The sequence below is a fragment of the Mastigoproctus giganteus genome, chromosome 5, assembly GCF_048544385.1.
Source record: "Mastigoproctus giganteus isolate SK-2022 chromosome 5, ASM4854438v1, whole genome shotgun sequence".
Taxonomy (NCBI): Eukaryota; Metazoa; Arthropoda; class Arachnida; order Uropygi; family Thelyphonidae; genus Mastigoproctus; species Mastigoproctus giganteus.
The window spans coordinates 182,245,631-182,260,593 of NC_143579.1; the positions used below are offsets into that span (position 1 = coordinate 182,245,631).

The 14,963-nt window shown below is 34.9% G+C and overlaps 1 protein-coding gene across 3 annotated transcripts in view; it reads left to right on the forward strand.

Moving 5' to 3' along the window:
- The window catches only part of Hpd (4-hydroxyphenylpyruvate dioxygenase), a 226,831-nt gene that overhangs the window by 185,990 nt on the left and 25,878 nt on the right, over nucleotides 1-14,963 (forward strand). For all 3 annotated transcript variants that reach the window (XM_090373561.1, XM_090373562.1, XM_090373563.1), the window contains 2 exons: nucleotides 7,443-7,559; nucleotides 13,811-13,933. In XM_090373561.1, coding sequence (XP_090229687.1) covers nucleotides 7,443-7,559; nucleotides 13,811-13,933 — 240 coding nt within the window. The remainder of the gene's footprint in view (nucleotides 1-7,442; nucleotides 7,560-13,810; nucleotides 13,934-14,963) is intronic.

Consider the following 14,963-nt stretch of genomic DNA (forward strand, 5'->3'; position numbering starts at 1 on the left):
ACATCTCCTGTCTATGGGTACCTCCCCTGAGTCCAAGGAAGCTCTCATAATTATGGCTAAGGGTTTGCTTACTTCCTTTGCTACCTCCTTTAATATAACTGGATAGATCTCATCCACCCCCAGGTGCCTTTCTTGTGTTTATCTTCAACAATTTCTCCTCCACTTTACTCAGTTATTAGAAGATTATCTAGCTTACTGATAGAGTTGAATACACCTCTGGCATTCCTCTCGCTGAATAACTCCTCGTGTGTGAATATCGATGTAAAATATTCATTTAGTTTGTTAGCTACCTGAGCAGGATCATCAACAGTCGAACCATCGATATCAAGTGGACCAATCCGATTCAACCCTTTCCTTCTAGAGTTTACATAAGTAAAGAACTCTTTGCATCCCTTGCCAAAGATTTCTCGTAATCTGCCTTTGCATGATTAATCTCCTTTGTAAAGATCAACTTATATCTATCATAGGCTTCTGTGTGACATGTTAATTTATATGTATCCCATGCATTTTTCTTCTCTGCCATATGTCTCATTAGTTCATCTGACATCCATTTGGGCCTAAATCTTGAACAATATTTCTTAGTTGGTATGTAAAGCCTATTAGCTTCCAAGATAAGTTCTTTGAATGCTTCCCATTTTGAATTTGCTTTTGGTAACATCATCGGTTGGTCCCTCTGTATAGAATTTAAATACTGTCTCAGGCCATCGTAGTCGCCTTTATGAAAGCAGTAACCCTTCCCTTTACCCCTTATTGTAGTTACCTCTTTGAGTAAATCCCACTTCAGCACACTGTGATCACTGCCACCTAGTGGTTCCTTTATTTCCAGATTCTTAATGCATGAAGAATCACTACTGATAATCAAATCAAGAGTATTACCCCATCTAGTTGCCTCCCAAACATGTTGATGTAGAAAACAATCATCCAATAAATCCACAAAAGCCTTGCTAGTATGTGAGTGACCAACCCACAAATTCCAGTCAATATTGGGAAATCAAAATCCCCCATTATAAGACTCTCTGATTTACTGGCCTACTCTATTTCCCTGTACAGTTTCTTATTATACTCATCAGAGTCATTAGGCCTATAGCACACTCCTACTCTCAATTTTGATCTCCCAATGCTTATGTCACACCAAACTGACTCGACACTGCAGTGTCCAGCAATGTCGATTGGCTTCACTTCCTTGGATTTTATGTGTTTCTTAACTAATAGCATAACCCCTCCTCCCTTCCTATCCTGTCTATCCTTTCTGTAGATGTTGTACTCTCCAAATTCCAGTTCTGCATTCATTATATGTGTGTGACACTATGTCTCTGATATCCCAACAATATCCGCCTTTGATGCTTGGAGCAATAACTCAAATTCATCAAATTTATTTACCAAACTCCTAGCATTGGTTTACATTCAAGTATATATGCACCTGTTCCTATTCTTAGCTACCCTAACACAACTCATGTGTTTACTTGTACCGCAGTGACTCCCAGCAGTCTCTGAAATATCCTGCATCTTGTTTTCCAGGCTTCTGCTAATTTCAATAGAAGCAGTGCAAGAATCACTTTCACCTCTGCCAGTGGCTACTGTTAATCTATTAGTCCTTGTATCCCCCCAAGCTAGCAGTTTTCCGACCCACTTAACACTGCCTCGAGAGCATCAGCAAATATTCTTGCACCCCTTCTATTTAAGTGTATCCAATCCCTGTAGAAGCAGTCTCTCCTGTTAACAAGTACGGACCAGGCTGAAAAAAATTCTACCCCTTGAGCCTTTTCACAATCTTTCCAGGGCCGAAATGATCGACAAGGCTCTCATCATATACTCCCTCCTATCGTGTCTTTGCAGAATTGCAGACACTTTCAAATTCAACCCTAATTCACGGCTTTTTTTCAACAGTGACCTGTACTTGTCCAACCAACACTTAATGTAATTCAGTGTTGGTTGGAACTTTTGTCTTAAGGACTTAGTTACATCATACATCTTTTTAGTGTTGTTTCGTTTGTTGTAGTATTTTATTTCTTTACACTTTCGATCGATATAATTCTGTTTGTCCTGGCTTAAACAGTGCTTGATGACTTTGCTTAGTTCCTGATACTCTTCGTTTCCTTGTACACCCTGGGCTTTTGCAGTTCTTCTCTGTTCAATAAATTTAAAAGTGACTTCTGTAATCCAAGGCTTCCTGATCTTTGACCTTTCTCTAATGTGTCTATTTGCTGAATCCTTAATAATCCTTTTTGTAATTTCCCACATTTCCTCAGGCAGCATATTGTCATCTAGTTCTAATAGAGCTGGAAAACTATTGCCTGTTTCAAGCATGTAATTGTTTGGAATAGTTTCTACATCCAATCGTCTAGGGAACCCTTATTCATGATCTTTTTCAGCTTCAGCTTGAGAACAATGTTGAGTAGTTGATGATTACTGCCACAATCTTCCCCAAGAAGTGTTTTTTTTGCTGTGATTACACTGGAATGCCACGTTTGCTGCATAAGGATATAATCAATCTGATTCCTTGTTTTATGATCAGGAGATTTCCATGTGTAGAGGCTTCTCGGGTGCTGCTGAAAGCAGGTGTTACATATGACAAGACTATTCAGATGAGAAAAAAATTCAATTAAACTTTCACCCTGCTCATTTCTAGTGCCAAGGCCAAACCTACCACATTCCCGTCTAGAAGAAACCGTCTTGCCTACTTTTGCATTAAAATCACCCATGAGTATCAAAACATCCTTTTTTGGGACAAGATCAAGAGCTGACTGGAGATTTTCATAATAAACGTCCATATCTTTGTCTGTGGATGTTGATGTCGGTGCATATGCAACTAAAACTGTGAGATTTAGTGACTGGCTCTGAAGTCTAACCGTCATCATTCTACTATTAATAGGATTGTATCCAAGAAGAAACCTTGAACATTCCTTATTCAAAATGACAGTGACACCGTGTTCTTTTACTTGGCCACTTCCAGAAAACACAACCAAAAACCCATTTCCAGTTTTGAAATGACCTTGTCCTGTCCACATGACTTCAGTTACTCCTAAAATGTCAATTTTATACCTATCCATTTCATTAATGACCATATCCATCTTGCCTTCTTTTAAACTTTTTACATTCCATTTGGCCCCATTTACCCTCTTCTTTCTTAAATTTAATTTTGCAGGGCACACAGTGGCATCTGGGATCTGTTTAACAGTAGTTTTTGTTGTGGTCTCTGTGGCATCAGATAATATGGTGGTATGCCATTGCCTACCACATGGCCTGTTTTGAAAGGGGCCGGCTTTAATCATAGAGTCATCATGTATCTCACAAGATGATCGGGAAGAGAAAGTTGACTACAGCAGAGCCCTGACTGAGCCTCTTACCTATCTAGGTTTGAGCGTTCGGCAGGAGGATTCGATCAGCAGGTAAGAAGTTTATTTATTTAATTTAAAATAGGTTAACCGTAATGCAACTGAAAATAGCTCATTGTAACATAACTGTAACACAGAATTGTTCCTCTAGATCGTAATCATAACTTAGATATGCTAATTGCTAATTTGTTATTGTAACTTAGAACTTTTCATCTATTTTCTGTAAATTAGAATTGATCATATGTAAATATATCTTAGTTGATTGTTATTTTGATCTGCTCAATGTCAAAAAAAAAAAAAAAAAAAAAAAAGATATATATAAGTTATTTTTGTCTCCCAACAGCAAGGTCTGATGATGGGTATTGGCAAGATACTTGATGTATTAGTTTAGGTAGCACCTAAATAAAATATATTAAAAACTCCATGTGGTATAAGAGTGGTAACTTAGATATATTATAATTTAAATTGTAACCAAATCATTTCTTTAAATAAAAAATCAATTTCTTTGGTATTAATAGTTAATGCCAAAGAAAACCAGAATTTTAAATGCAGCAGAAACATTATTTGTGATATGCTTGTGCCAAGAAAGGTTAGAAGACAGGTTTATCCCACATAAAGAGATGAATTCTTGTCTAGAAATCTAAGTTAATATTGAAGATGAACATGGAAGCAGTAGGCTTTTTTCTGAGAAATACAACAGAATTGGGTTTCAGAAGGATTTGAAGGTATGTATAATCAAGAGGTTCAAATTGGAAAGGGGATGTAGTACACCACACTGTAATTCCTTTCCAGTTTGACAGTAAAATTATGGATAGGATTTTGGGTCAATAGGAAAAGACCATTAATATACAAGAGGAAAAGAATAAGTAGAAGAACAGAACCTTGGGCAACTCCAGTTTAGAAATTAGAACACAGAAAGCCAGGTACTTACACATGCATCAGCAATCAAAGAGAAAAATGGCTTCACAATTGCAAAAATTTGATGAGAGCCCATAAGATGAAATCCTGCCAAACATGATTGAAGGCCTTGGAAATGTATTAAACTCAAGCAGTTGACAACAACTGCTTAGGTTTATCCACACTTTTCCATAGAATTTGGCCTAAAATCAAGCAAGTGGATCAGTATTAACAGAATCAACATTAGCGATAATAAATCAAATTGAAGATATCAAGATAATATAAGAGTTTGAGTTCTCCATTACTGTGGAAAGTTAAATGCAGTAAGTATGATAAATGGAAAGGCAGAGGAAGATCACTTTTTTAGGAATTTGCTGGAAATGAGCAAATTTGATGCAGAAGCAACAACATAACTTTGGAGCACAAGCTTTAAAAACAAGAAATGCAATCTGGAGGGCTATTTTGCTAATTATCATTATCATTAGCTATATGGTGCAAGGAAGCCTGAGGCTTTTGCTGCACCAACCAAAAAAACAATTTCTGAGTTACCCTGAGAGAGAGAGAGAGAGAGAGAGAGAGAGAGAGAACAAGAATCAGAATTAGAAAGGAATCACCAAGGAAGAGAAGAATGATGATACAGAGCTCAGTGCCCTGGGTGTGCCAAGGCCACACTCACCAGATGTGAGCCCCTGGGGACTAATGTTGCTGCTTGGCTGGAAGAATTGATCAGTATGGTACCATGGTGAACTGAATGTGATGAGGATGCTAGGAGATTTACCAAGGTCATCAATAAAAAAGTTAGAAGAAAAGTGGTATGCTAATAGGCTTATTTCTAGATGAGAATGCAAAAGTGTCATTAGATTTAACCACTGTAGTGGTATGGATAAACAGAAGTTGCAGCCATTAGCTTTGGCAAAGGGCCAAAATGCTCAAATATTGCAAACTTTAGTACAGGTAATAAATGAAGCTGGATATTTTGATATCCAATTGTTATATGCATTCGAGTTCCAAAGAAAGAAAGTCAAAGTTGTGAATGTGTTGAGTTTGGGGAACAACTGAACCAGTAACTGGATATGGCATAATCAGGTAAAGAGGTTTTAGCCCAATAAAATCAAAAGAGAAGAGATTCCAGATTTGGAAATTTGACAAAGAATATTGGAGCTAACATCAGCACAAGGAATCATAGAGCAAGTAATTAGGAAAAATGAGATGATGGTGCAGTATCGCCTAAGATCTTAATGCACCACAAAACTAACAACTAAAACAAAATGAGTTGAAAGGTGGTCAAATTATTTGACGGCTCAGATTTTCACAGAAAAAGGAAGTGGAGTTTAGAAGACTGTACAGGTGACCCCCCACTTAACGCTGATCATTCGTTCCGGAAAAACAGAGCGCTAAGTGAATCAGCGCTAAGCGAGCGCCGCTTTCCCATAAGGTAACATATGTATTTATGAGCTGGGGATCGGTGTCATAGGTATTTCCTAATCAATAATAAATAGTAATGAAAAGATGCACAAATGTCGGTCAAAATATTTAATATTCAAATATTCTGCATTACATACGTATAATTATGTGGTAACTACTTGCGTATCAAAAGTATACTTAAAATTCGAAGTAAAATAATGAATTTAATTGATTTAATTTAATGGATGAATTTAATTGTGAAAAATGTGTGGATTTTGAGTTGAACTTTGGCCCTCTTCCAAATAAACTAAAAGGGGTATTAATTTTAAATGGCCTGCAGTTTAATTACCACCCAACAATAAAGTCAACTGATCCTTTGCCGCTTTGAAACTTGGCATGTTTTTTCTTCTTTCAATATGAAACTTCTTTTAGGCATTTGTTTCCACAAAAGTCATGCTTCATCTATGTTAAAAACTTGTTGAGAAGTATAACACATAATACCCCTCTTCAATAATTTTAACAAGTTCTTTTTTGAAAGTTTCGGCTCCTTGATCTGCACTAGGCTTCTCCCTGGATTTTAAATCTATTCTACCAGCCCTTACCAGTTTTAAATGGTTCTACATTTTTTTTTTTTTTAGGCGAGTTTTCTTCAGATCATCATATCGGCTAATCTCTTTCTCTCTCTTTTTTTTTTTTTTTTTTAATATTTAACTTAACTGAATTCTGCATTGGAATATTATCTTCAATAAAATTAAAGTCTTTCCATTTCAATCCTAATAGTCGGCCTAGCCCTAGTTGCTTGCAGTGGAACAGCTATCTTTCCCGCTGCTAAAATTAATTCTTTATTTTTTTTTTTTATAATTGTTCTTACAGTTAAAGTTGCAAGTCCTAAATTATGGCACACATCCGCTTGTCGTTGACAGGAATCGATTCACTTCAAAACGTCTAATTTAATTTTCAAATTCAGGCTTTTTCTTACATTTATAGTCTTCTTACTGCGCCCAGACGTTGTTGCTTTTTCATTCCTATCGGTCATTATTAGCTCTTCGAAAATGTAACTGCGTTGGTTGAATTAATTATGATACAATGTTCAAGTAAACTTTCCGTTACGCACGATGTCTAATACTGTACTGAGTGATGACTAGACTTCGGATAAATGCATATAACGCAAATATTACAAGCAATATATTTGATCATTTCTTAAAATGTTGATCTCAGAACTACGTAACAAGTCACTTACTGCAATTAAATTTCACTGAGCATGGGAAAATTTCTCAAGTCAGCATGGGAAACGTTTTAATCCTGTTTTGCTATTCATTTTCAAGCTATCGACTCCATCAAATGAAACGATATCGTTAAATATGTCAAAAATGTAATCTGTAAAAGAGCGTTATAGTGATCTGTGACAGCGTTATAGTCAGATACGGGTTATAATATAAAAGCAGCGTTATAGCAAATCAGCGTAAAGCGAACCGCGTTATAACGAGGGCCTGCTGTAGATAGAAATGGATACCATCCAGTTTAGATTTGAGGCTATGCATGTTTGTGAAATGAATTTATAAAGTTAACAAAATGGTCTTGGGCATTGGGAAGCATATAACATAAGTATTTTGTAATAGCTGACTAATGAAGAAAATATATATTCTAAAATAAAATAAATAATTGATAAATAAAAATAAACAGAAAATCCCTTGTGATTTTGTAGACCTACATAACAACAACAACAGTGCACATCAACTCCGATCTGAGGGAATCTCTTACATTAAAAAAGTACCATGTAACAGCATTTTTCATTTTTTCACATAGATCAAAAACCTTAGAGCAAGAGGAATGGAATTTCTGACAGTTCCAGATACATATTATCAGACCCTTAGGGAAAATCTGAGAGATGCCAAAATTAAAATAGAAGAAGATATGAATGTTGTAAGTATAGTTCTATTGCTTACTTTATATGAGATAAGATTAAAATATTTCAGGGTGAATTTTAATTAAAAAAAAAAAAAAAGAGATGCACTTTTATATGTTTATATTGTGAAGTAATCAGCAAGCCTATAATCATATAAAACACACCAATCATTAAAAAACTCTTAAAGATTGATTAAAATTGATGTGGGAAAGTATTTCACTCTTTTGCCTCCAGGGATGATATTGTTATGAAAATGGTGACTCCACAATAAAAGCCATCCTACAGTTTGCAAATACAAACTGTGTGACAGTGGTGCAATGGATGTTCCATATACACATTTTGGAATTGATCCAACAGCAAAGCAATATTTATTGTTGGTATAAGCAATTTGAAGAAGACAGTTGTATCTGCAAAAGGAAAAGTGCTGGTCATCTTTGTCTATCAGAAGAGAATATTGACCAAATTTGATAAGCTTCCAGTGAAGTTCACAGAAATCGATGTACTGTACACTGGCTTTTCATTCAGTTGAGAAAGGCTTGGCTGTTTTCCATCAGGATGGTGCTCTGCATTTCCAGTGTGAAGTCCACCATTATCTCAATGATATTCTTCCACACTCTTCCACATTGGACTGGGCTACTGACATGTCCTGTAATTTGCCTCCCAGGTCTCTTCTTTCTTTATGGGGGGGGTATATGAAGTATACCATCTGTAGACCACCCCTGCTGCATGATATTCAGAATTAAGACAACAGATCATTGCAGCAGTAACAGCCTTAAACAGGGACATGTTGGAGAAAGTATGGCAGGAATTTGATTATTGATTGACGTGTACTGTGTGACATGGAGTATCACATTGAAAGTTCATAACTTTAAGGTATGAAACTTCGAGATTTTCTAATGATTTGTGCATGTTACATGATTGTGGGCTCACTGGTTACTTTAATAAACATCATTCATATGAAAGTGTATCATTCTTTTAGAATTGCACTGTATAATATTTACAAATAATTACATAATGAAAATTTCAATATAATAGCTAAGCCTCAGGCTTCCTTGCACTATATGGCTAGTAATAATAATAATAATGATGAATGCAGGAATACCTCGCATAGCGCGGTTAATTCATGCCAAAATAATACCGCGCTATGCGAAACCGCGCTGATCGAGGTATTATTAGTATGTATTTTAATGTAATGCTTTTCGACAATTTGATTATATGGGTCGAGTTGCAAAAATATATAGGTGTTTATTTACTATAAATTGATGGACACGAAGTTCTTGCAAAGAAAGAAATTAAAATGATAAAAATGAAAAATACTAGTAAGTACAGTACAAAAGATTTTTATTGCAGTATGTACATACCAAAAAAATATAAGTGAAGTATGTATGTACTGTATTTTTATTTTGAAAAATAACTGATCAGCTTAGTTTGCACAGTTTTTTTTCTTCTTTTTATATGCATACATCTCTTTATAACATCGAATGTCATTTTGCAACGCCTGCCTTACTTTCATACCTCGTTCGATGTTTGGATCTAGACTCAGCGGCATTACATTTCTTCTTTCCACTTGTATTTGCATATAAAGGTATAACATTTTTAAAAAATAACCTTTAATAAAAATACACAGCGAAAAATATTTGTACAGCTTACGCACAATCAACCACCTCACCACACGGAATCTAGAGTGTTTACTAATGTATGAATGCTAGCAGAGTCCGTATATAATGGGAGTTTTGACAATAGTCAGAATGGCCTTGAATCCATAATGCATTGGCCTACGTTCTGGTATTATAATACATACATACATATCAAATGTATTGGTGCGTAACGCAGTTAATTTTTTTTTCAATTTGTAAACAGTGCTATAGCAAAACCCACACTGTTTGAAACCGCGCTATGCGAGGTATTCCTGTACTTTATCTTCATCAGGAATATTGTTGGATATATTACACTGATCAACAAGGTTTTGCTAACATGGGTGAAACTAATCATTTTTTTGTTAATTTGTATGTGGTGATTATGAATATGACAATAAAAAGTTTCTATCACGGCACATTTTTCAGAAAAATGCAAAAATAGTTTTTAAAAAATGTAAAATGGCTTCAAAATCAATGAAATCATCCAACATTGCACTCTGTACCTTTCCCATTTTGAATTATTGTAACAGAAGAAACATATGTGTTGTTTAATGATATACTAGTTTTATGGCCATGAGGAGTGGCCGCTCTGAGTTATATTGCTATAATCTTAATTATGCGGTAGCATATTTGGATTCTACAATATTTTCGGCAGCCAGGTTCCTCTGTGAAAGACAACTTGTTTACAAGCTGTCTTTAGTCCTTAAATGTACATTTTTGGGATTAGTTTCAATTTGTAAGATCTAGTGGTAGGTTGTGGTATTTTAAAGTTCTATTTTGGTCTTTTGAAAATTTGTGAAATGGAGCAAAAACAGTGTGCGTGCGTGTGTTAATTCACCAAACAGTTTTTGCTATGTTTGTGGACAATTTACGGTGAAGTCTCAATTTCAGTCAATCACAGACAAGGTGAAACAATCTTGTTTTTATATTGGTTGTCATGTGGGTGACCAGGATAAAAGGTGGGCACTGCATATGTGCTGTATAACATGCTATGTAAATCTGGCTGAATGGATGAAGGTGAACAATTCTAAAATGCCTTTTGCTGTTCCGATGATCTGGCGAGAACCAACAAGTCACCTTGAAGATTGTTATTTCTGCCTCACAAATACTAAGGGATTTTCAAGGAAAAATAGTTGACCCAACCTTGCATCCGCAATAAGACCAGTGCCACACACACACCGGAACTCCCTATTCCTCCACCTAGTTGTGAAGAAATCACTATTCCGGAAGAAGAGCAAGAGTCACCAACCCCCCCTCCCCAACATTTGCCAATTCTAGTTACAATCCTGAAAATGACAAAACTCCATACCTAATTGAGCAAAGTGAACTTAATGATTTGGTTGGGATTTAAATCTTTCAACATGAGAGGCTGAGCTTATTAGGATCTAGATTGCAACAGTGGAATTTGCTGGAAAAAACCATGAGGATTTCTGTGTTTAGAAACTGAAATGGAAAGTTTGCGGGTTATTATCAAATGGAAGGTTCTCTTTTTGTCTGCAAAAATTAAACAGATTGATGGATGAAGTAGGGGTTTGAACACAATCCTGAAGAATGGAGATTATTCATTGATTCTTCTAAACTCAATTTAAAAGCAGTTTTGCTACACAATCATTGGTCTCAGTGGCTATGAAAGAAACCTATGATAGCATATCATTGCTATTAAATTTGTCATTGTCATCATTGCCTTAAACTATAAAAAATATTGTTGGAAAATCTGTGGTGATTTAAAAGTAATCACTTTGCTCAGTGTTGTAACTAGCTTTTCATGTACCCTGTGCAAGGTTTTAGTTTTGGGCCCCTTAATTTTTTTTTTTTTTTGGGAAAAATAATAATAAAACAAATACAATATAACAATTGTTTATAAATAATTTTTGTGTACACAAGAAATATACAAGATCATTCACATGTATTTATAAATAAAAATAATTATTTTAATTGCAATTTTCTGGCTTTCATTTCAGAAAATTCATTGATTACATCATCATAATTAATATCTTTAATGATATTATATTCAATCGAAATTACGGAAAGATTAGATAATCGTTCTTGTCTGATAGTCAATCTTAAATAATTCTTAATTAATTTTAACTTGCTAAAACTTCTCTCACATGAAGGTAGAAACGGGAAGAGTGAGAAATATTTGGAGAGCAACACTGATATTCGGATATGACTCAATTAATCCAAAGTCATGAACAGCTTTATCTCTATATCCATTGTTTCAGTCAAATTTTTTGCTTCTAGGAAATTTTGTTAGAAACCTGTTTGTCTTAGTCCTTGTAAAGTACCACATAGCCCATCAATTAATTTTGTTGCACGGTCTATCGATACATCTTTTCGTTGTAATGCTTTATTTGTTCATTCAATGAATTATAGAATTTTAAAATTTGAAAATATTATTATATTTGACAATTGTTTTTTGTCAGTTCCATTTCAGGGCCCTCTTTGTCCTGGGCCTGTGCACCTGCCTAGTTATGGCACTAGCTTTGCTGCTTGGACTACAGGGTAGTCCAAGCAGCAAAGGGATAGAGCAGTAGAACATCATTATATTGTGAAGAACTGACCCATCAGAGAAGAATACATTCCCGGGAAACTCAACATCAAATGCATCTGAAATGGTGCTGCTTCTGCTTTTGCACATTAAGTTGGGTCTCATGAAAAATTTTGTAAAAGCTCTGGACAAAAATAGTGGTTTCGAGTACTTAAAAAGCCAGTTTCCAAAAATTTGTAATGCAAAGTTGAAGGTGAGTATATTCATAAGCTCACAAATTAGCTGGCTTTTAAAGGATGAAATCTTTGAAACTAAACTTAACGCCACTGAATTGGCTGCATGGAAATCCTTCAGAGCTGTTGTTAGCTGGTTTTTAGGGAATAAAAAAGTAGAAAAGTATAAATGAAATGCACAGCGTTTAATTTGAGTATTCATCCAAATTGTAACTTTTAATCCCTTTAATTTTAATAGTTTTTAATCTTTTTAATTGTGATTTTAATTATTTATTATCAGAAATAGTTTTAACTATTCATTCTGACACAATGTCTTCTCGCACTCATGGTCTTGCTGCGGTGGTTTGATGTGTTTCGGGGTCGAGTTGGGGCTCTCGGCTTTCTATTCCGTTGTGCATCGGATTTGGTCATATCTCTATGAGTGAGGGAATTCATTAATTCATTTTTTTCACCTTTTTCATCTTATTTTATTTGTCACATATGGGAGAGAATTGACTGGAAGCATTCCATGAAAAAGATTGAGGTAATCTCTTACTTTTTAATATATTAAACAATCGTGGAAGTTATTGAGCCCTGTAGCTCTGAATTTTTTTACTAATTGACATGCAATGTAATTTAAGCATGAAAGAACAGTTTCAAGTTAGTTTGGCAGACTTTTATAAGAATATGTGTCAAAAGAAAGATACCCTTGTATTTTTAATCATGGTCTTTTCGTGAGTTTACTCTTCAGCAGTACATATATCTGTGAGCAAGTGTTTTCTAGGATGAACATTAGGTGTTCAATACAAGATCCCTTATATTACTGATGCTGTCTTGAGAGTTCATTCCAAGTTGCTACATCTTCAATTACCCCTGATATAGACTATCTTCTTTGTGAAAAGCAAGTATCAAGTTTCACATTGACTTGAATATATCATGTTTTGTATATTCAAGTCATTTCCTTTTTCTGTATTGCTTTCCTTTGATTTATATTCCTCAATACTTAAAAATGTTATTAGTGTCATATAACAATAGTGAAAGATTTCTGAATTTGATTATTGAAAACCTTAAATCGTAAGTCTAAATATTGATAAAAAAAAATAAAATCCTATTTTGACAATTGCATAAATTAGTAGCAAGAAACTGTTTTCCCCCCAATCTTCATAATTTTTTTTTTTTTTTAGAATTTAGCCAAAAAAAATTGAATGCTCTTGGTCTCAAGGAAATAGACTTGCATATTTTCTGTAATATATACATAGGCACAAAAAATATGCAATTCTTGTTTCCTGTAGAATACTGTTTAGCCACTGATGAAGATCCATAAGGTTGCAATCTATGGCCTTTTCCTAAATTTATCTTTCCCCCCCCCTCTAAATTCAAAATTTTGTTTGTTAATGTAACCCCCCCCAGAGCAATTGACAAAAATTATATTTGATTTTCATGTGCAGTAGTATTTATTGTTCCAGTTAAATCAATCTTCATCATGTCCTTCACTAGTTATATTAGAAATGCTTTAAACATGTTTTGTACAGTTGGTTCAATCAATCTAAACTAGTAATGAACAGAAGTTGTTGGTTTTACAGTGCAGTTTAACTCTTCATGCTGTACCATCTGTAAAACTCAAAATCCTACTCCTTCCACCTGGCTACAGTTTTATCGAAGAGTCCTTTATGAATTTTTTCAGTCTCTGATGGGATTCAAACCTGGACCTCTCGAACCAAGTGAAAAGTGGTTGTGCCACTTGTCACGGTAGACAGTTAACAAAAGAAAAAAATTGATATTGATTTTATATAAAGATTTTATTCAAAATCAATATTGAGATTTTAGAGATTACTGTTTTTTTTTAAGATACTCACACTTTTTACTCACTTCCTGATTTTAGTATAGATATATAATATTTCCAGATATATAATATTTTTCATCTTTCATAGCTTCAGAAGTTAAAGATTCTTGTGGATTATGATGACAAAGGCTATCTCCTTCAAATCTTCACAAAGCCAATGCAAGACAGACCTACTTTGTTTCTAGAAGTAATCCAGAGACACAACCATAGTGTAAGTATATCTTTAGCCTTAATATTAAAATTCCAGAATGATGCAAAGAAGCAAAGCTTATTTAGCAACTACTATAAATAAGACTTGGTTTAATATTTTGTCTACTTCTAAGTATACAAGGTGTGGCAATAAAGTTCCCAGACTAATGCAATAAAAAAACACGAACTTAAGGAGCTCAAAAATGGTTTTATTTTTATTCAATATAATCACCACCTGATTGAATGCACATATCGCCATTCTAAAAATTTCTGAAAAGAATTAATGAAGGCATCCAAAGAGATGACATTCAATTTGGCAGGTACATTTTTTTTTGTCCTCAGCATACTGAAATCTCTTTCCTTTGAGGGCAGTTTTCACCTTGGGAAAGAGGAAGAAGTCTGCTGGTGCTAGATTGGAAAAATAGGGTGGATGATTGATCCCTACTGTGCGATGTTTCATCAGTAATGTCTTCACAACAAATGCAGAATGGGTGGAGCCATCCTCGTGCAACAAGAACCAGCTGCCTTTTTCCCAAAATTGTGGCCTCACCTGGAAAATGCACTTCAATATTCTTTAAAGCACCTGTATATAGAATGCAGCATTAATTTTCTCTCCTTCCTTGTAAATCACACTGTGTTTGTCAAAAAACATGATAAGCATTGTCTAGATTTTGGACTTCTGATTTGGTGATGATTTTGAAGTCTACTCATGCTCTGGTGCTTCATTCGCTTGGTAGTACTGAAACACCCAAACCTCATCTTTGATAATACAGTTGAGGAAATTAGGATTGTCTGGATGAAGTCTTTGCATGACGACACTTTTCGTTGCTTCTGCTCATCTGTGAGGCACACATTTTGTGCAGACCTTCCTTTTATCTAAATCTTCACGTAGAATTTGACAAATCATCTCCTTATTCATATCCAACTCATCAGCCATCATTCTGAGGGCCAAACAATGATCTCTTGTCACAATTTCCTGAAATTTTGCAACTCTGACCTCATTTTGAGAGGTTGACAGATGCCCACTTCTTTGGTCATTGCAAACATCCTCA